At 40.3% G+C, this 21,925-nt stretch overlaps 1 protein-coding gene across 6 annotated transcripts in view; it reads left to right on the forward strand.

The window, feature by feature from the left end:
• The window catches only part of LOC5521847 (leucine-rich PPR motif-containing protein, mitochondrial), a 40,370-nt gene that overhangs the window by 3,711 nt on the left and 14,734 nt on the right, over positions 1-21,925 (forward strand). For 5 of the 6 annotated variants that reach the window (XM_048720787.1, XM_048720790.1, XM_048720793.1 and 2 more), the window contains exons 5-36: positions 536-622; positions 764-802; positions 1,225-1,312; positions 2,607-2,711; positions 2,781-2,820; positions 3,028-3,176; positions 3,605-3,710; positions 3,963-4,000; positions 4,075-4,144; positions 5,416-5,473; positions 5,713-5,785; positions 5,854-5,938; positions 6,132-6,201; positions 6,424-6,451; positions 6,528-6,570; positions 6,993-7,084; positions 7,639-7,725; positions 8,142-8,207; positions 8,589-8,645; positions 8,718-8,816; positions 9,126-9,178; positions 9,324-9,404; positions 9,722-9,804; positions 9,926-10,021; positions 10,297-10,399; positions 10,776-10,906; positions 11,131-11,258; positions 12,438-12,503; positions 12,825-12,912; positions 14,120-14,283; positions 14,374-14,403; positions 14,502-14,534. In XM_048720787.1, coding sequence (XP_048576744.1) covers positions 536-622; positions 764-802; positions 1,225-1,312; positions 2,607-2,711; positions 2,781-2,820; positions 3,028-3,176; positions 3,605-3,710; positions 3,963-4,000; positions 4,075-4,144; positions 5,416-5,473; positions 5,713-5,785; positions 5,854-5,938; positions 6,132-6,201; positions 6,424-6,451; positions 6,528-6,570; positions 6,993-7,084; positions 7,639-7,725; positions 8,142-8,207; positions 8,589-8,645; positions 8,718-8,816; positions 9,126-9,178; positions 9,324-9,404; positions 9,722-9,804; positions 9,926-10,021; positions 10,297-10,399; positions 10,776-10,906; positions 11,131-11,258; positions 12,438-12,503; positions 12,825-12,912; positions 14,120-14,283; positions 14,374-14,403; positions 14,502-14,534 — 2,536 coding nt within the window. Of the gene's footprint in view, positions 1-535; positions 623-763; positions 803-1,224; positions 1,313-2,606; positions 2,712-2,780; positions 2,821-3,027; positions 3,177-3,604; positions 3,711-3,962; positions 4,001-4,074; positions 4,145-5,415; positions 5,474-5,712; positions 5,786-5,853; positions 5,939-6,131; positions 6,202-6,423; positions 6,452-6,527; positions 6,571-6,992; positions 7,085-7,638; positions 7,726-8,141; positions 8,208-8,588; positions 8,646-8,717; positions 8,817-9,125; positions 9,179-9,323; positions 9,405-9,721; positions 9,805-9,925; positions 10,022-10,296; positions 10,400-10,775; positions 10,907-11,130; positions 11,259-12,437; positions 12,504-12,824; positions 12,913-14,119; positions 14,284-14,373; positions 14,404-14,501; positions 14,535-14,914; positions 15,716-21,925 lie in introns of those variants that run through there. The other variant, XM_048720802.1, reaches the window with a different exon arrangement.

Genomic DNA, 21,925 nt, shown 5'->3' on the forward strand with positions numbered 1-21,925 from the left:
TATTTCATTTGTGGGCTCTGCACATATACAGTTATATAATTTTGTGATGCTCCTGGAAGAATGTGCCGTACGTAGGGCATCTCACAAATAGAGTATAATTTCAAAAACTTATCAATGCACTTTTTTTGTTCTGGGGAAGGGCCTTAGTTTTTAGTTGCCTTTTGTGGGGAGGGTCACCATTTTTGTGCTTTAGATTGGGGGAGGGTCGAAATTTTTGAACCAGAAAAAAAATTCAACTTAGTAGCCCTCCCCCGATAAATAATTTTGCCAGATCTGGATCTAAAGATTAGAGCATACAATATTTTGTAGTGCTTTTAAATCATCATCTTTCTCTTAAATTTTCATTTGATGAAGACTGTAAGATTTGGGAGTATTTTGGACACACCCAGGAGTCCCATGATTTTATAAAAGGGGTGTTCCGGATTATTCATATTCTTTAAGCAAAATAATGGGTAGGGGGCCTGCTCAGCCGACCCCTCGATCCACCCATGGGGCGGGGTCTGGCTGAACTAACAGACCTTTTATGTTATTGCAGCAAAGTTCTTGAGTTTATGAAAGCAGCAGATATGCCAGTAACGGAGCCCATCTACACATCTCTGATTTTGGCATATGGAAAAAATAGGTGATGTCTAAACTCTACTAAACCTTGATAACACTTTTATGTGTTTCTCTCTGGTAGGGATATGGAGACTGCCAATGGTAACTTATGATAAAACCTTGATTCTGATAGAACCCTGATAACACTTTTATCTGTTTCTTGTAGGGATATGGAGAGTGCCAAGGGTGTCTTCAACCTCATGAGGTAGGCAACTGTCTTTATGCCAGCTTTCATGTTTTCATTTTTTTCTCAAAGTTGGGAGGATTTTTGGAGAGGGGGTTATAGAAAGTAGGAGAGATGATTCCAAAATATTTCCCCCCAGTTTTTTTTACACAGGGTGCTTCCACTTTAATTTCAGATGCTATTTCTTAGTATAGTTGTCTCTTCCTTAGCAAAAACATTTAGTGTCCTTTGATCATTTAAACCATGCAAGAATCATTCGTAGCATTGGTACATGTTATTTTTTATGCATGTTAGGGGAAGAGAGAGGGACTTGATAGAGAGTGGGGTGTATTTAAAAATTTTGGCACTAGAGGGAGGGGAGGGATGTTGGAGAGGGGGGTGTTAAAATCGATGGGTGGCTTTATAGAGTAACTCTAACATCAAGGAGTGATTTGTTTTTATAGGGACAATGGGATGGAGCCAGGAATCGAGAGTTATACTTCACTGCTCACAATGTATGCAGAAAACGGAGATCTTGAATCTATTGATGAGGTTAGTATGCAACAAGGATGTTTTGGGGGTGTAGTATTTTCTGTTATTTGTCCTTCTGTAACACCATGAGAAAAACAATTAAATTGCAAGGTATAAATCAACAAGGAGCTTGATTGCGTTATCTCATGACTGGAATTTGAAGGTGTCTATGTTTATGGAGTTGTGTACTGCTTGCCTTGTAGGCCGGGAACAATCATTTATAAAACTGTATTTCACCCAAGTCCGGTTTCCGAATTGCTCCTAACGCGCTGACCACAGGTTTTGTGCGTGTGATAACATAATTACCTTGTGCGATTTCCTAACACCGTTAGAAATATATTGCTCGTCTTCATCATGCCTAAGTTTGGTAAGCCAGCGGGGATGGATGTTAGTTATTGTGTGTTTGGCGAAGATTGATTAGCGTTACTATTGTAAGCTGGTGGTGTGTGCGTCACACTTGGGTGCGACTGTCCACACGCCCTTCCTGCCACTTTGCGGTCAAATACTTGTGCGAAATTACATGCTGGTAAAGTGCAACATTTTAAATTGTAGTTACGGCAAATGATACGGCTATCGGTGGTAAATGTTGCGAAAGCAGACGAGAAGTTGCTGTTACTGTATTTATGTTATTGCCCTGTTGGTGTTGTGGGGTTCTGTTAGCTGGTCTACCCTGTGTGGCGTTTATGTTATTAACCTTTTGTAGTGGTGTCAAGAAAACCGTGTGTAGGTGGTTGGAGTCAAAACTCCAAGAGTAATTGTAAAGTGCCTGAAGTTTGCGGAATTCATTGTCACACTGGATAACGGATCTCCACTCGAATTTTGCAGCTAGAGTCATGGTCTTTACTGTGTAGGCTAGGTAGTTTTGAAACTCCTCCCCCACTAGTTTACCCTCGTTAAGTAATCCATGCATTATTCATGTGTTGGCTATTACCCATTGAGCAATAGTAATAGATTCCAATTTTGGCTTTTGGTCATATTGTAAAACTAATCTATTAGTTATACTAATAAAATTGCAGTATGCCTTTTGCAAGAAGACCAAAAAAGACAAGCTCTGGAACTTCATCTCATGTTTTCTGCAATTAGTAGCTCACAAATATTTTTTGAAAGGCCTTTGAAAATGTCATGTCACCCAAGAAGTGGCAAAATGACATAAGTCATCTTATTTCTTTCTTCAAGTAGTATCCCACAAAGAAGGGTGGGCCTTGAGGTTTACAAATTAGTGGCAGAATAACTTCTGCTACACAGAAAAACTAGAAAACAAGCTCTGTAAAAACGTTTAAATTTTGGAATTATGACTTCCCATGTATTTTTCCAGACGATCTCTGAGATGCAAGAGAGGCGGGTCTACCCGACACAGGCTGTCTATCTCTCTCTTATCGACACATTCTCAAGATGTGGACAAGACGATGTCATCATAAAGGTGACATTTTTGGTGTGTTTACAGTATTTAGATCACAATTTGCTAATTGTTGCATTCCTTATTGACTAGATTTTAGAAAAGCCAGCTGTCCGTAGACTTATTGAGACAGGTAATGGATTATTCCAGATTAAGTCTTTGCCTTCTTCTGCTTACCCTCTAAAGCATCAACTTTGTTCTGAAAACTGAAGTGTATTTTAAGTCCTTTAATTAATTCTCATTGGGCCTTTATTAGGTTGGCTTATACTACATATCATCTGATGTTTTGCATCCCACTAATGGCTATAGGCTTGTATCATTTGATCTGTTTCTATTTCAGACCTCCAAAGTCTGATGTTGATGCTAGCCGGGCTTGGTGAGGTCAAGTCTGCCCTTGCCATACTGGACTTTCTGCCACCGCAGCCTATCACCTCATTTACCAGCAACCCACAGTACATTCTTCTGAGACAGATTATTTTGTCTAAACAGGTATACATTGGCAGATAAATAAAATTATATATGTGTATAAAACTTCTAATTCACCCTCTAATCCAAGCCTCTACTTAGTGCCCAACTCTACTAAGTGCCCACCCTTTGGACCATTTTAAATGGCAATGGAACTGGAACCTCTAAGGTTACATAAACAATCTAACCTACAAAGTCTGTGCCCAATTGTCTTTGTTACAATAGTGGTTTGTATTATGTATGATGTATGAGTGGCCAAGAAAAGGGTTGAAAGTAACTCAAGAACTTTGTTTTTTTCTCTTTTTTTATACAGACAATGACTGTACAGTATATTAGTGAGATGTAATATACAGAGTATATTTGTTCATCAAAACCCCAAAGATTTAATTTGGTATACTGTAATGTATGTTTCATATATTACTAACTACTAGTATGTTTGGTGTTTTTTACAGCCTACGGAAGCCATCATCATGGCCGTGAATGATTTAAATACCAGGGGATCAATGAGAGATGTCTTTGAAACTGCTTTGGATTTGTCGTTTAATATAAAAAGACCAGGTATAAGTTTGTACATTTGCATAGATGCTGTATGTAAATAAAGTTGTGATAATGATAACAAAAATCTGGTACAGTGATGGTGAATAAGAAAAAGTGCTTTAAATCTTGTTTAATTTATTGATCTCAGTTTGAATTTTACCTTAATTTGTTAATTTCGACCACTTGATTATCACTCTGATAGGAATGACCCAGATGACAAAATTATGTATAAATTTATAAAAAATCCAAAAATAAAGTTGGCTTTTTTTCCAGAAACCTCTGTAGCAATTATCAGGGAAATGCTGGCAAAGGTATGTTTGAAATTTTTAAAATCTATTTCCCATTTCTATTAGAAGTTTTTTATTCTAGTTTCTATGTGTTTCAGAAAGTGACGGTTAAGAAGCACTACTTTTATCCAATGCTTGCCCATTATGCCAACACACTTGATGCAAAAGGTAATTAATAATGACTTGAAGAGCCCCAGTCTGCCACACCTTCTTCGATTTTAAGTTTAACCAGCAAAAAAAAAAACTAAAAATGAAGAAAACAAAACATTACGTAGCAAAGGAACCAAAACCAGCCATAGTTTTACTTGACATTTCAATGTTGTGCCCCTAAATTGGGGTACTAATTAAAACAAATAATCACAAGGCCAAGTAACCATTAACTTAAAGTCTCCTAAAACGGAAAAGTTCCATTACAAAAAACAATGACACTTACGAAAATGTGTCAGCCACTAATAACAAATAGCAGTGAAGAGTTCCTCGACTTTGGCATAAAACGATGGTAAAGTCACTCCATTCCGATAATTAATTTGAAAACTATGTACCTACATCTGTTAACGGTCAATAGTTTTATGAAGTTGTGAAGAAATTTGGACAATAAACATAAGAAAAAGGCAGAAACCGGAGAAAAAAGCTGTAGACAACTAAGCGGAGCGAAGGTTACATGGCCGCAATCCAAAGCACATTTTCATATAAAGCCTTATGCTCTTAGTGCATTTAGTCTATAACTCCTTCGACCACTTTGCTTTTTTGCAATTCCATATATTTTGGTGTGTATGTCCTGTAGACACACAGAACATGTTGCAGTGTGTCATGACACATTGTGAAATCATCTGTGTGTTTGCCAAAATGAGATCTATTGGTTAGGTAATCTGCAATACAATGTAGTGTGTTATATATGTTCAGGTTCCTGGATTTCAAAATGGGGGGTAGATAATGGCCGGATAGACGGCTTATAACTGATCCAGTGGTTCTTGGTAGATGGTACGTCACATACCGTAAATGATCCAATAAATTCCCCCTATCTAAGTCCCCCCAAAAGCTTACATGTTTGAAATGAACGCCCCTTTTTAATAAATGCCCCTCTTTATTTAACGCCCCCGCCCCCCTACCCTCCTTCCCAGCTTAAAAACAAATGGCAATGTAGTTTGGCTTCTACTGGGTGAGACATGCTTAATGTCTAGAGAACTCCACTGCACTTGGGGGTTTTGTATAATTTCATAATTTTTTAAAGAGCGCCCCTTTCTTAAAAATGCCTCCTACGGTATCTATTGAAGGCCCCCACTCGGACTGTTGAAATTTAGATCGTTTACTGTAGATCTCAGATCTTTTACTTTAAAAGGGAGGTAGATATTCACCCAACCCACCCCCCTGTATCTGCCTCTGGTGTTCTGCATTGTAGAACCTTTAAGATTACTAACATTTGTTATTTGGTTTTCTAGGTTCACAAGAAATATTTACTTTGATGTCAGAAAACAATATTGATGTTGACCCAATCAGGTAAGTTCAAAACTCAGATGGGCCCAGGGAAACAGCACCTGTGTTACCATCAAACACTGTGTGCAAAGCCAGGTTTACTTTCTCTATAAAATTACCCTGTTGAATAGATTAGAATAGAAGACCATGAAAATTCCTGTTGGCATTTTACTGCTGACTTGCTTTACACCCTTGCTAGCACTTTTCCAGCCAACATTCTGTTATATTAATTTATAAAATATTCTCTGTTTCTTTATCTCTAGCCTGAGTTACTCTGTGCAAGCATTTGGCCAGCCCAAGGATGCTGATGTGAACACTTTCTTAGAAGCCTCTAAGGTCTGTCATACAAATGCCACAATGCCATGGTAACTGCCTGTGGTGTAAATATGTATTCTGTGTTGCAGGATGTTCCTCTGTCCCCTTACCTTCTTAAAATGATGGCCCAGCTTGTCATGGAGACTGGAGATATTGACAAGCTGAAATCAATCTGTGAGTAAATCTTTAAACTTTATAATAATCAACCATGATCGAAGTCTGATAACAATATTAAAAGGGGTGGTATAGGCTACAGAATATGTTTGTTTTAATGTTTTTCTAAAGCTTGTCTGTAGTCTTTTTAGTTATACCATTTTAGCAATAATTACCCATTTTTAGTTGATAACAAACAATTGGTCTTTTTCAGTTGATCGTGCTGAAGGGTTGGATATTCCAGACAGAATGTTTGAGAAAACATTTGTTGCAGCCATGAAAAAGTATGTTTATATTTATTTTGAAAATAATGTTTTTAATTTGATATTCACCACTTCTTTGAATTAGCTAATGGAAATGGATTCTAAGTGAGTCGGTACTGTACAGAAGCCTAAAATGGCAGAGTGATTGGCTTTCTGTAAATAAAACTGTATGTAATGAATGTACTGTATGTAATGAATTGCTACAGTACTATCTCTAAATGTTCTCAAAACATTTTTTTGCAGATCATTTGATGCTCATACATGTGTGCAGGTAAATTGCAGAAGAAATATGTTATTAATTATTTTGTATGTTTATCCTTTTTGAAAATTAATTGTTTCTGGTGCAGATTTTAAAAGAAATGAAATCAAGGGGCAAGACATCTCTTATTGGTAGGTAAATAACACATTAAAACTTTCTGTCAATTATAAATCACTTGTTAAACTTTTTGTGTTTCTGGTTAAGAACTTTTGGTTGTGCTTGCTTGTACTGAGAAAATTTGATAAAATAATTGAAATGTGTATTACAAAGAAACATGAAATATTCCTGTTTACTTCATCTAAGTGTAACCTAAATACGTAGGAAGGGACTAATTTTTCATCGAATGGGTTATATATGTAGAGGATCTACAAAATGTAGTTTCCACGTAAGTACAGTATCCCTTGCACATTGTCTGCCCCTATCTTTTGTTGCACTATATGTACTTTATCTGCTTATTATTTCTGATGTAGTATTTTTGATTAAAGTATAAAGCCATGCCAATCTCTGATATCGTAAGTCTTTTCCTTGATGTAGCTTTGACAATTTTACACAGCAATGTCAATCTCAGACGTCCTTGAGAGTTGTTGCCGGTCAAGGTCAGGGTGCAAACAAGGCGTCAAGTTTCTACAACTCGTACTCTCAGAGGTAGTTTATAAGTGTTAAAGCAACAATGGCGCCAGTTTACGGTAGATTACCTTACAGTCTCATTGAAGCCATGCTTTTAAAAGAAAATACTTCAAAATTGTTAAAGACTGATACCGGGTCAAGAGTGGATGGCCTGTTAAATAGCGCGGATTCTAATATACTCTTTTGTCGCCTCTTTACAATTGAGGCGGTTTGAGTTTCTGTCCGCAGGCCAGACTTTAACTTTACCTAATCAACTGAAGTACAGTAAACTAGTGCGATTGCCACTTTGATAGAGACGTTAAGATATGAAAATAGCTACGAGGACAGTGACATTAGAAAAAAATGAAAAAGCCGAAATTACAAAAAGTAAAGTACAAAAGCTGAATGTGAAAATGTGTTCTGTCTGACTTATTCCAATTATTCTTCATCAAACCAGGATGTAAAATTCAAAGTTTATGGTCTAGTAAGGACGTTCACCTTGTTGTTTTTTCAATTGAATACATTTTCGGGTAATTTTTATCTGTTTACGAGAATATGGTTTTGAGAGTGTTCACACTTTTGTATTGATATAGAATCTTCAAGATCTGCTGGATTCCCGTAGCTACACATCAGTCATGAAACATCTGAACCTGCATAACCTCAACGAAGAGTTCTTTGAGGTGAGATGCAATGTGGGAGCAGAAGTTCAAAATAGCATCCTTAGCCCCAGAATTAGGTCTCAAGATCCGTCTAGAATCTTTTCTTTCCAATAACAACCAAAACTTGGATCACCTTTTTAAACTTCCAAGAAGGTTATCAAAGTGTTTAATTGATTCAGCTGTTATCCATGTAATTCACATCTCAGGAGCTATACATACTATTGATGGAATAAACCAGTCACAATTTAGTATGCAGTAATATACCTGTAAAATCTCTAGACCACAACCGTAAAAATCTAGAGAATCTTAAAAAGTATAGGCTTCTTTTAGATAGGCACTTGGTTGGCCTTGCTTTTATTATATAAGCTTATTTTCCTAGTATCCTGGAGTATCCTAGGTTCCTTTGTAAGGTATTCCTGACTTGTTTTGTTTTCCAGTTGATCCGTGTGATGAAGCAGCATAGAGTGCCCCTGGATGAGCATCAGTACAGGCAGATGATCAGGGTTCGAATGTTTATTTTAATAAAACATAAGCAAATACATCTATGTCTTGAAAATGTGCAATTTTATCTTCACTAATACAGTAGTTGCAATAGGGAAACCAGACATACTGTTTGTACGTACACTTACAAGGTAAGATACTTACATTGTAAGTATCTTCTAAGGCCTGTAGTGGTAACCTGAAGACTTTTCCTATCTTCTTTATACATACATTGGAACTTTTCACTCTGAAATGGTTAAAAAGTCTGTATTTAGTAATGCCATTTTAGAGCAATGTGTGTTGTATCTGGTTTTGTTGACAGCTTTGTGACTACCATTATATGTGTAAAATGACTATACAGGTAGACAATCATAATACTGAAAAAATGTTTGCCCTATTTTCAGATATTCGCCTTCATTGGGGAATCAAGAGCTGCTCAGTTCTGTTTCGACAATTATAAGGTACTGTACATGAAAATATTTTTAGTATGTTATTGCATAAGCGTATCTTCATCGCATTTTGTTGTGTTTCAGAAACTTGTGGAGCCCAACGGTACAATCTTCTCGCTGTTAATCTCGGCCTATGGACACAGCAAAGATGGAGGCTTCTTTTCTGGACCCTTGAAATACAAGGTGCAATTTAATAAAAGGATTGGCCTCCAAGCTGATTGAGATATATGGGGAAAAGGCCCATAGCCAGGGTGGGGAGTTCGGAAAACCACCGCACTAAACTGGAAGGTCCACGCAAAAGAAATAATCTTGAAAAACACTGTGGACTACTGTAGGAGGGACAAGGGAATAGGCCGCTAAAGGCCAAAGAACACCTACTCAAACCCCTGGGTGAGGGGCATGTGTGTGATGAACAGTCAACTATGTTATAAATACTTACCTCATTTCCACAACAAGACATTTCAGCAACCCACTGTTTTTTTGCATTTTCAGAACCCAAGGAAAGTTGTTGACCTTTATGAGGAGATGACAAACCTTGATCTTACGTAAGTGCTGCTAGATGATAGCAAAAGTATGAATCAACCAAGAAAATGTATGTCTTGACAAACATTTGTCTTACGTAAGAATTGTAAGATGCCAGGAATTGTATGACAAAAAAAAAAAAGAAAACTCATGCCTTTATTGTTTCAGGCCTGACAATCGTTCCAAGTCTTACATCATCATGTCGTATCTGGCACTCGGGAAGATCACTGAGGCGGATGCTGCAAAGGAGTAAGTTCTTTAGGAGATCTATGAGAATGACATCGTTCAGCTTCACCTTACTCCTTCCTGATCGTAATAACTGCCGTGAATTGTTTGCTCTTGATCCGGGTAGGGAGATTCAAAATCTTTCAAGGGAAGCCTGGGGTGTCTGGTATGAAATAGTTGTTTCCTAAAACTTTTATTCTGACTGTTGTCTCATAAGCCGATCCCCCAATCCCTCCCCCCCCCCTAAAAAATCAGGTAACTTCGTACACGGTATACTACTAGTCTTGCCATCAAATATTTAAAAAAAGGCTTGTTTTACTGATGTATTTATTTTGTCTCAGGCGTTTTGGCGGTCTTGGAGCTCTTACGTACAGAGTACAGACCCAATACCTCATGTACTACGCAGAAAAAGGCGACGTGGAAAGTAAGTAGTTATCACATTGTTGATTTCTGATTAATACTTTAATTCCGGTTCATTCGAGTCCCCGAGCGTCTATTCACTTCCCCTCTGGTACATGTTTATGCTCATGATACATTCCTTCCAGATGTTGAGCGTGTGATGAGGGAACTCAAGTCGATGGAGAATGTTCATCTTTCAACGTACCCCTACACGCTTGCTATGGGAGTCTACAAGTATCACGGTATTATTCATGTACTTGTCTGAAATGATTTGTGAGCCAAAGTCAACACTAGGCGGAAGATCACATGACCTTCCATACTACAAAGGAGGTACACGTCATATACGAGAAAGTTTAAAGCTGCTACTGTTCAATGAAACAAAAAAACCTGAGCAAGATTCTTTGAATGATTTCTTTGGCTTTAGCTTTACCGTTGTGCATCTTGGATAAGTATTTAATAGGGTGACAACAGTTGTTCAATGTTTTGTTTGTTTTCTGAGCTCCGTTGTGTCATACAGGTGATGTTGAATCACAGCGGAAACTTCTTGACGAGATGAAAGCCGCTGATCTCCGTCCAAACGGCTTCACATACGGTGAAATGATGCGAACCCACCTCTTCAGGTAAGATGTGGTCATCCTGCAGATGCACAACTTCTCTTAGCTGTACACATCCCTCTAGAAGGTGACGGAATATTAGACCCCATTTATTCTGGATATGTACCATTCATATTGTTTATATGGCATCACGGAACGGAAAATATAAAAATTCAAGTAAGTCGACATACTTAAACGTTATACTGAATATTAATCTCCCAAAACTTGTATTCGACTCTGCAGTGATTGAAGAAGTCTTAAAATAGACGAGAATTTGGCGTAGTCGAATACCAGTTTTGAGTAAATCATTTTCAGTATTATTGTTCAAGATCTCTACAAATTTGTTGTTCTGGTTATTGCTCGTATGGTATCAATACGCAGTATCGTTTTTTTTTTCTTTCAGGGAGGACACTGATGGAGCGCTTCAAATTCTTGAGGAGGCCAAATCGAATAATGCCTACCCTTCTCTGGGGTCTTGCATCTATCTGCTCAATGCATGTGCCAAAACCCTGTCCCCAGAACGACTAGAAAAAGGTATGTAAGAACAGGTATATATCCCACTAGAATTTCACATCACTTCATTAGTTTTCATGATCGTTCCTTGAGAGAACTTAGGGTACTATTCTTTGGCTGACTTACCTGGTATTTTCGAGCGTGGTCTCTTTTACTTTACGTTTGCTCCTCAACACTGTTTAACGTACACCCATGAATGTGTTTGTTAGACATGCTAACCCTTTACTCTCCACTCTGTATTTCAGTTGTTATGGACATGCACACAGACATAACGCAGGGACAGTTCAAAGGCTCGCCGTCGGTGTTTGCACATGCCCTCATCTATACTTGTGTCTCAGTGGACAGGAACGATTTGGCTGCCAGGATCATGAAGGTAATATCTTACTTCCTTGAGCTGGCTTTTCACCAGCGAAGTAGGCGGAGATGGGAAAGGAAGCGTTTGCGTAAGAGCTTACGCGCTTGTGAAAATTGGCGCGAAGGAGCCCGAGCAGAGAAAATAACAAAAGGAACCATGCTATTACTTCCTTCTTACCTTCCTCCGCTTGCGTCTACTTCGCACCGATTTTCACACGCGTGGTAAGCTTCTAACCTCTCCGCGTCTTTCTCCGTCTCCGCTTTTACTTCGCTAGTAAAAATAGGTTTTCAAACTTGGTTGTCACTGGAACGCATACGCAGACGTAAGCACAAATCCAGCAAATTGAAGCACAAATTAGTCAAACACAAAATGCAATGTTGCAATAAAGCAACAAAAGTTTATTGCGCTTGCGTTCCAGTACGAATCAATAATTGTTTTGCGCTCAACGCCAAGGAAGAGCCACCTTTCGAATTACAAGACTAACTTGACTTGGGAACCTTAACTTGAATCTCTGGTTTGCTTAAAACAAAAAGACAGCAATGTACTTAACCAAACATTTACCCTTATTGACTTCCATCGAGGCAAGACTACAAACCTTATTTCTCAGTCCTGTTTGATCGACGCCGTCTTTTTAAGCCTGAGCGTACATCTTGGTGCTCTTTTAACCTAGGATTGCATACTGTACGAAACCAAATGCATCACAGTAATTCGCTCCAATAAAAGACCGTTTTTCGTATCACTGTTATTAAAATAAGCTTACGTTTGCAGGCCCGTACCCAGGATTTTTCTTGAGGGGGGGGGGGGGGGGGGAGGTAGGGAGTGCGAAATCCGAAAAAGTGGACCTAATTTTTCCGGAGGGGGGAGGGGGAGGGGGGAGGGAGTTTTCTGATAAAAATCTAACCACCTCCGCAAGAACAAAAAGGGACTTTTTTATGCCTATGCAGTATCTCCACGGGACGTTTATAGTCGGATTTGGCTACATACCAGGGTGATCTAGCTTATGATTTTTAATTTTGTCTAAAACTAGCACGTCTATTTAGAACCAAAAGTGGACTGTCGGCCGTTATGGGGGGTGTGGGGGGCTGCACCCCCCTGGCTACGGGCCTGATTTGGCTACACAGAGTGGCGGTCGTTTGTAGACACAAACACCCCGCACATGTTAACATAAACATTCTAATGACATAATTATTGCCACAGGAGACGTCTAACCACAACCCTCAACAGTACACGGTGAACGCGACGAGCGCAGCTCGGCGGGGAGAGGTAAGTTTTCCCCCTTCATCGGCCCAGAGTAATCGTCTGCCTTAGTGCTGTATTACCGTTTTAATTTCGATTATCGTGTTGCCATATACCCGACCACCCTAGATGAATTCTCGACCCTCAGACTACGTTTCCTTTAATCTAATGTGTTGACTCGCAGCCAACTTAATTAACTTGACAAACGGAATGTGATTAGTTGAGCGCCCAAGGTTTCTCTCATTGTTCTTCTCTATATGTCTAAGACTTTCAAAAAACTATTCTCCATTTTCTCGTCTTTCTCGGGGTGGCCGCGTAGAAATGAATTTGGTGGTACTTGTCTTGCAGTCCGAGTCTATAATGAAATGCATCCGCTTCCTGAATGAGAATGGCATGGACTCCACTAGTCTGCTCATCCCGCTGATGCGCTCTTACGGTGAGTCTGTCTGATAAAGAAACCCTGAGGTTGCTGTATTGAGGGTTATATTTTAGAGATAAAAACTGAAATCTACGCAAAGAGCCAGCCTCTGCTCACTTAGCTCCCGCGTTAGCTTCACCACAGGAAATCAAAATTTTATAAAATGATAAACACGATTGAGCCGAAAACCTTCCAAGAAGCCACCTAAAATGAAGACCACGTTCGTATGGCAGACAATGTTATAGACTTGGTCAGCCTACAGCCTTTTCTTTTAGGCGTGAACCATTGGACGCACGCTACCGTGGTCACTTTTGACAGATCATGAAGTAAGCCCATACAGATGCGAAAAATGTGCTAACCAAGCAGCTAGTTAATCTGTGATTTTGGCATCTTGATTGACTACAAAATACAGAAGCAAACAGTTTATTCCAAACATAAAACAGCGTGTGCTCAAAATATGTGTTAGACACACGGACTATTCTTCCGTTTCCGGGGGCTCTGCAGGCCACTAGGGACTTTGCTGACAGTGGCATTTGAAAGCCAGCGGCTTTCCTTCTTTATCTAAGCCCATCAGCAAGCCTAATAAGGGGTCGTCCACACTAACACGGATTCAAAAGTATCCGGATTAGTTTCGCCGTAAACGCGTCCACACTATCGTTTTCGCAACGTGTTCGCCTGGATCCAACCGTCCACGCTAACACGGATTCAAACGTTTGAAAACGCTGAAAGGTACGGGGTGACGTCATTTTTATGGTGTGCGCATGCTCAAAGCAGCGCGCGCCTGCGATATGACGCCGTCGTTTTCATTTTGATACAGATTCGACCGTCCACACTACGGACCAAAGTATACGGTTTCATTTTGATTCACTTTCGACAGCGTTTTCAAAAGTATCCGGATTCGCTGGATCCAGCGCGCGTGTTAGTGTGGACGGAAGGCCTAAACGTATCAAAAAGTATACGGATTCAAACGAATCCGTGTTAGTGTGGACGGCGCCTAATGCCTAGTGCACACTAGCGACATATCGACATAGCGACATGGGCGCGCGCACTCTTATCTTTGACATAACGACATGGACATAACGACATAAGAGAATTTTTTTTTCCTATTATGTCATTATGTCCATGTCGTTATGTCGGGCTAAACATAGTGCGCGCGCCCATGTCGTTAAGTTGTTATGTTGCTACTGTGCACTAGGCATAAGAGATTTTAAAATGGTGTTTTTAGAGACGACAGGGGATGCAAAGTCCGCGCTGGCAGCCTACGAGGCGTTCGTGGCGAATGGCGGAGAGCCATGGATTGATTTGCAGCGCGTACTTGCTCATGTGCTGCGTAAAAACGGCGAACCAGTGCCCTTCCAGCTCCCCGAGAGGTCCAGGAGATCGCAAAGGGTGGGTAGTAGGTTCACCAATAAAACCACTCTACTTACAATATGTAATCTTTTAATAACATTTTAAAATAACATTTTTAAATAATCACAGGGTAACAACAACGAGGATATGAATGCCGAGGTGAGCGTGAACCAGGGTGTTTTTCTTTATCTTTTATGATTCAAGCTGTCTTGATTTATGTGTCAACCTTTTATTTTAACTCATTCCTTATGTTACAGGAACCCGAAGACAACACATATGACGTAGAAACAGTAAGTATTGAGCGTGGGGTCAGGCACTTTCCAGCTAGTCTACTGTTTACCAATGGGCAGCCTACAGGATGGATGTTTCGCAGGTCGAAGATTCAACCAACGCTTTAATTTAGTCGGTGGGCAGCTTGATTTACCTTGCGAAATAAAAATTCACCGTACATCGATAGCAATGTACGTGATATGGCCTCCTGTGACAGAAGAGGGCCTCAGGCCCAGGAGTGCCACCGCGAAAACAGGTGGAGTTTATGATCTACAGCAACTTAACATTTGTTACATACGATTTTTAAGTTATTTAACATTTGTAGATGTAGATGTAGAAGAGACGATTTATTTTACTCCGTAACCGGACCTATACCTTAGTATTATTTTTCTTGTGACAGAATCAAGAGACATTGTAAAAGAAGAAATGAGAGTGCGACCCTCTGCAAATGATCGGCTTACAATGGCCTCACCTCAACGGAGAGGGTCTATAGGCGGTGGCGCCTCCAGATATTCAACGCCCCGACCGTAAAAGTGAAAATCCTAAATTAATTGGTTCCTGTGCTTGGTGACAGGAGATTTTTTAGAAGATAAACTTTATTATAAAATTTGGGTTTGAAAAACGTTTCACCATTTATGTGAGTTATTATTAGACCTACTTTATACCTCTGACGAGTATTCATAGAGGCTTTTAAGCTTCTTCCAAGAACCGCAGCATCATGGATGCTTTTATTGACAATCTTTACAGTATGTAGGATACATATAAAGACGTTTGGATACTCTATTCAAAATAAGCTAATATCATTGTCAACAAGTCTGATCCAGATCCTTTTTACACTTAAATGAATTAACAGTGTAATAGAGTTGTTTTCAAAAACCCGTTCTTTTTTTGTTTTTGCTATTACACATTAAAAATTACAAATTGTTGCACGGGATTTTGAAAACCACTTTATGGTGGAAGTTAAGAAGTTCTATTGAAGCAATTAAAGGAATGGCTTTCTGCAGGTTTCTTTCTCAAGAAGTTATTTTTCGTTTGGACCTAACTTGCATCGCTTTCAAAAGGAAGTCTTTGTTTGAAATAAATAAAGGTGTAACTTCTTCCTATTTAAAAAATCAATCTAATAATATAAACTGTTACATTAATAATAAAACTCGTTTAATAATTTGGCATCAAATAATTCAAATATACCACTCCACTACTACCCTTGACTCTATTTTGAATAAAAGCGTTACAATACACCAAAAACTGGAAATCGACTCTGCGAGAGTGGCAGAGAGAATGGCAGAGTCGATTTCCAGTTTTTGGTGTATTGTATTCACTGTTCTAGTACGAGATCGCGACAGTTTGGGCTTTTTGATTCTATCTGAATAAAAGCGTAATATCATTTATCATATAAACAGTCGTTAACAAAAATGTTGTCTTATCCGAGAAATACATAATTATGTATATCTATGTATATATATCTTGGTTTGTTGGAAAAAAACACGCGAACTACCGTTTCATCTCTACAAGCCTGTTTCGTGGTTGCCCACTCATCAGGAGATTTATTAAGAATATATTACTACCATCACTTATATACTATCTATGTATAAAATTATCATAAAAATAGTGCGCGAAATTTGAATGGCTGCTATGATGAAATTGAATAGTTCAGCTGTTGCATAACAAGGCTTTGTTCCTGTGGCGGCACGAAGACACTAGCTCGTTACGCTTGTTTAAAGTTGATAGCTTGGGTTGGCGAATAATGATAAGTTTTTCTTTGAGGCAGAGATTACATCTTTTGCTAGAGCTGTTGTAGGTGGAGTGAGATGACAGGATTTTCCATGAAATAAAGTGTTCTATGTCGTTGTCTTTAAGCCTTCGTATGTACTTGCTTAGTTTGGTCGAGTTTCTGTGTTTAGCGTGTCGGAATGAGGAGGTGTGGTTTCTATATCTTGTCTTGAATTCGTTCTCGGTTAGTCCTACGTAGGTTTCACACACACACACACACATATCGGTCCCCTTAAACACCGTTCCGTGCACGCAGACGCACGCTACACACAGACACAAACAATCCTGAATCATTATTTTAGCGAGCTCTACATTCTCATTTCTCCTTGATTAACGCTTGTAACCTTATTCGGCTCTTTTCTCTGTGCCACCTCCGCAATCATGCTGCCTCTTTTGACTTCCCCGTCCTATGTTGTGGGATAAATACAGAATATGAATCATTAAAGTGCCGATAAATACAGAACAAAAACTTACAGAATAGTTTTTACTAAATCCTCTTACATGATTTGATTTATTCCCCTTGTATTTCTACCGTATAACAATCATTAATGCAAGAAAAAAACCTTTCCCCGAAAAATCCATATTATAATATTAGCCAAAAATAAAACAATTTTATCTTTCAAAAGGCTCCTTCATTCCAATTTCCCGAGTTTCTGTTTAAGATTCTGTTCGCTTAAATAAATGTTAGATACATCGCTTATTTCACTAGCTTACCAATACCGTTTTAAAGCGGTTTCATCATTCGAATTTCCCGCGTTATGTCGGCCTTGTCCAGACTTCTTTTGTTCTTTTCATCGCTCTTTGTAAAACGGCTTCCGTTTAACGGTTAAAGTTTTATACCCTCAATTACTAATTATCGCATTTAGGCGAGTACTTCATCATAACTTATCACTTTTAAGCGAAGGAAAAAGTTATTCGTGAATTTGGAAGTTCAACTGACAAGTCGAGAAAAAGTAAGTTTTTTTTTTTAAATAAATCTATTTTATATTTAATTAGTTACCAAACCTGTTTACCTTACTATTTTTAATCCCCCAAAAAATGCGCATTATAACACCCTTCTAGGTTTGGTATGTTTTGTGTGCCCACACTTTTTATTTTGGCGTATTTACAGTATTGAATAATTTTTATATTTGGGCTGAATAAACAGGGGATGTGCCCATAGCCATTTAATGCCAAACATGTGTGATTATTGCCCAGTAAACAGAACTAAGGTCATGCAGTACCCAGTGATTATATTTAACTTGTGAGAGAAATACATAAATCAATTTTATATTTAATTGGTTACCAAACCTGTTTACCTTGCTATTTTTAATCCCCCCTTTCGAATACTCCAAGAAGATTAGTAGTAGGGTTTTGGCGCAGCTGGCGCAACTTTTTGATCTCCCCAAATTTCATTCCAAAAGTGGCGCAAAAGTCTCCGCACACCTCCGCCAAGCCTCGCGACCTGCGCATGCGCGAGTTTGCCAGAGATCTCTCGCACGACCAAGCCCACCTGTCAATCATTTTGTCACGTGATAGCCAAGCCCACCTGTCAATCACTTTGTCACGTGATAGCCAAGCCCACCTGTCAATCACTTTGTAAAAAACCTGTCAATCACTTTGTCACGTGACGGCCAAGCCCACCTGTCAATCACTTTGTCAAAAACCTGTCAATCACTTTGTCATGTGATAGCCACGCCCACCTGTCAATCACTTTGTAAAAAACCTGTCAATCATTTTGTCAAGAACCTGTCAATCATTTTGTCAAGAACCTGTCAATCATTTTGCTACGTGATAGCCAAGCCCACCTGTCAATCACTTTGTCACGTGTCGCACCTAGGGGGAGCTCGGGAGGCTAGCCTCTCGGCTTCACATCTAAAAAAGCTTTTGAAAAGTGGTTTAAAGACATGACTGGTTTGATAGAAATGGAGAACCTGAAGGTGAAAGATCTGAAAGCCCTCGCCAAGGAGCGGGGTATCCCAAGATATTACTGGATGCGGAGAGCCGAACTCGTCGGGGCGCTAACCAGCACGTCACCACCACCACCACCCCGACGGGTTCCTTTACCCAAACTTGTCAAAGGGCTACCACGGCCACCCCGCATTACCCCGTCCAACACGTCGGAGAGTATTCTCGACGGCCCGATACCTGAGATTAATGTCCCTATTCTAAAACCCTCCCAACCCCCACGGAGTTCCCGCGTCCAATCACTCAAGCATTTTGCAAACAGGGCGGCCAACTTGATCAAGAGCGAGCTAGACAAGTTTGCGGATTGGATACTATCTTATGTCCCTGAGCCCATCAAAAAGACCGTCAAAGAGGCTGCAGATAAACGGGTCGAACGTCTGAAGGAGAGGATTAAGCGTCTACACGAGGAGGTGGAAGATCGCTTCACACCCAAGGAACAACAGACGGCGTTGAAGGGGTATCTTAAAACCCACGGAATAGCCGGGCAGAGAGGTTACGACCCCAAGACATTCATCGCCAGAATCAAACCGAAAGTCTTAGAGCTCATCAGTCAACAAAAAAAGCCTATCAAAGTGAAGTTTATCTTTACTTGCGGGTTTATAAAAGAGGATCCGGCTACAGCTCAGATCGAAGAAGAACTGGGATATTTTCATACAGAAAAGCCCGAGATTGTGACAGAGTCGACTGATCTCTCTGATTTGTTCGATACGATGACAAATTATTTACTCGGATTAGTTGAGCTGTTCCAGAAGCAAGGCTCCGGATGGCAGTTTGACCAAGTGGAATACTTTGACATCAACATAGATCCCTTTGAACCGCTTTCTGGGTCTTCCTATATTCCGCTGCCGCCGAAACTAGCGTCTAAGAAGGCGATCATCAATGTTAAGAACGAGAATGATCACGAATGTTTCAAGTGGGCAGTAACCTCTGCTGTGTATCCTAGGGAGAAAGATCCTCAAAGGTTCAGTAAACAAATGATAGAGAACTCTGAGAAATTCGACTGGTCAGGGATAGAGTTCCCCGTCTCACTAAAACAGATTGACAAGTTCGAGAAACAGAACCAGTATACGGTTAATGTGTTTGGATACGAAACCAAAGTATATCCATTGAGAATCAGTGAGAAGGATCCAGATAATGCAATCAACTTACTTCTCATCTCGGATGATGAGACGAATCATTACTGCTGGATAAAGAATATGATGAGATTAGTATCTACTCAAATTGATGAGTTTCATCATACTCGTTTTTTATGCTGTAGATGTCTGAACTCGTTTCGATGCAAACAATCATTAGAAAAACATTCTGAATGCTGCGGCAATCATGAAGCGGTTGGAATAGAGATGCCTAAGATAGATAAGGATGGAAATCTACCCCACATTAAATTCAAAAACTACAACAGAAAAATGCGTGTCCCCTTTGTTGTCTATGCCGACTTTGAGAGCTTCACAGAGAATATAGACACATGCTCCCCAGATGGGAGTAAAAGCTTCACTAAGCAATACCAGAAACACAAACCGTCTGGTTTCTGCTATCTCATCAAGTGTTTCGACGGAGATATATCCCCACCCGAGCTTGTACGGTACACAGCTGAATCTCCAGACGAAGATATCCCACAGCTTTTCGTAGAGTCTTTGGAGTCAGACATTAAGAAAATTTACGATAAGTTCAGGTTCCCTAAGAAGGTGAAAATGACTCTGAAGGACAAAATCGCCTATAACGACGCCACTCACTGCCACATCTGTGAGGGTGGATTAGGGGAAGACAAGGTTTTGGACCATTGCCACCTTACAGGGAAGTACAGAGGTGCTGCTCACAACGCATGCAACTTAGATCACAAAATTCCAAAGTTCTTTCCTGTTATCTTTCACAATCTGTCTGGGTACGACAGCCATCTATTTATCAAGAACCTTGGTACATCGGAAGGTAAAATAAACTGTATACCTAATAACGAGGAAAAGTATATTTCTTTCACAAAACAGATTGTAGTCGACAGTTTCACGAACAAGGAGGGCAACAAGATTGATGTTAAACGTGATATCAGATTTATCGACAGTTTCAGGTTTATGTCGGCCAGTCTCGACAGTCTAGTGGGTAATATGTCAAGGGAGTGCTTCAAAAACCTGGCGGAGTACTATGAGGGGGAGGAGCTCCAGCTGTTGTTGAGGAAGGGTGTTTTCCCTTACGACTGGTTCGACGGCTTTAGCAAGCTCGACGCAACACAGCTCCCACAGAGAGAGGCATTCCACTCCAAACTCAACGACACCGACATATCGGAGGAGGATCACCTGCACGCGCGGAGAGTGTGGGAGGTCTTTGGGATGGGGACCATGAGGGATTACCACAATCTGTACCTAGAGTCGGATGTGTTGCTTTTAGCTGACGTTTTCGAGAACTTTAGGGACGTTTGTCTCAAGAATTACGGTCTGGACCCCGCTTGGTACTACACAGCGCCAGGGTTGGCTTGGGATGCAGCGTTGAAGACCACCAAGGTGAGGCTAGAGCTTCTGACGGACTACGACATGTTGCTCATGATTGAGAAGGGCATCCGTGGGGGTGTCTCCATGATAAGCAACAGACATGGGGAGGCAAATAACCCTTACATGAAGGAGTATGACCCTGACCTACCCACAAAATATATCACCTACCTTGATGCTAACAATTTGTATGGCTGGGCGATGAGCAACCCTTTACCGACTCACGGTTTCAGGTGGATGGGTGACCAAGAGCTGTCAGGTTGGAGAGACCGCCCATGCATTCTGGAGGTTGACTTGGAGTACCCTCACCACCTACATGACTTACACAACGATTACCCACTAGCCCCGGAATCTATCGGGCTAGGTAATGTGGACAAGTTGGTCCCCAACCTTAACGACAAGACAAAGTACGTTATCCACCATGAGACTCTGAGACTTTATGTGAGTTTTGGGCTAAAAGTCACTAAGATTCACAGGGGTGTCACTTTTGAGGAGTCTGCTTGGCTGGGGCCCTACATTGACTTGAACACCGATCTGAGAGCCAAGGCGACAAACGATTTTGAGAAAGATTTTTTCAAGTTAATGAACAACTCCGTCTTTGGTAAGACTATGGAGAACATTAGGAACAGGGTGGACATTCGGTTGGTGACGGACGAGAAGCAGGCCAAGAAGCTCATATCAAAGCCGAACTATCAACATCGCACCATCTTTTGCGAGAATCTAGCCGCCATCCACATGAAGAAGACAAAGCTGATCTTCAACAAGCCTGTCTACTTGGGTATGTCCATTCTGGACCTGAGTAAGACGCTCATGTACGATTTCCACTACAACTTCGTCAAGCCTAAGTACGGTGAGGATGCAAAGCTCTTATTCACTGATACTGACAGCCTGATGTATGAGATCGAGACGAAAGACTTTTACGAGGACATCAGCGGGGATGTGAGGTCCATGTTCGACACCAGCAACTTTCCGAAGGGTCACCCATCTGGTATTGAGGTGGGTGTGAACAAGAAAGTCATCGGAATGTTTAAAGATGAGGCTGGGGGCCAGCAAATCACAGAATTTGTAGGACTGAGGGCCAAACTTTACTCGTACAAGATGGATGAAGGTAAAGAAGAAAAGAAATGCAAGGGCGTCAAGAGAGCAGTCGTCAAGAAGAGCATCGGTTTCGATGACTACAAGGATTGCTTATTTGGTAAGAAACCTCAGATGAGACTTAT

Source organism: Nematostella vectensis, chromosome 2, assembly GCF_932526225.1.
Source record: "Nematostella vectensis chromosome 2, jaNemVect1.1, whole genome shotgun sequence".
Taxonomy (NCBI): Eukaryota; Metazoa; Cnidaria; class Anthozoa; order Actiniaria; family Edwardsiidae; genus Nematostella; species Nematostella vectensis.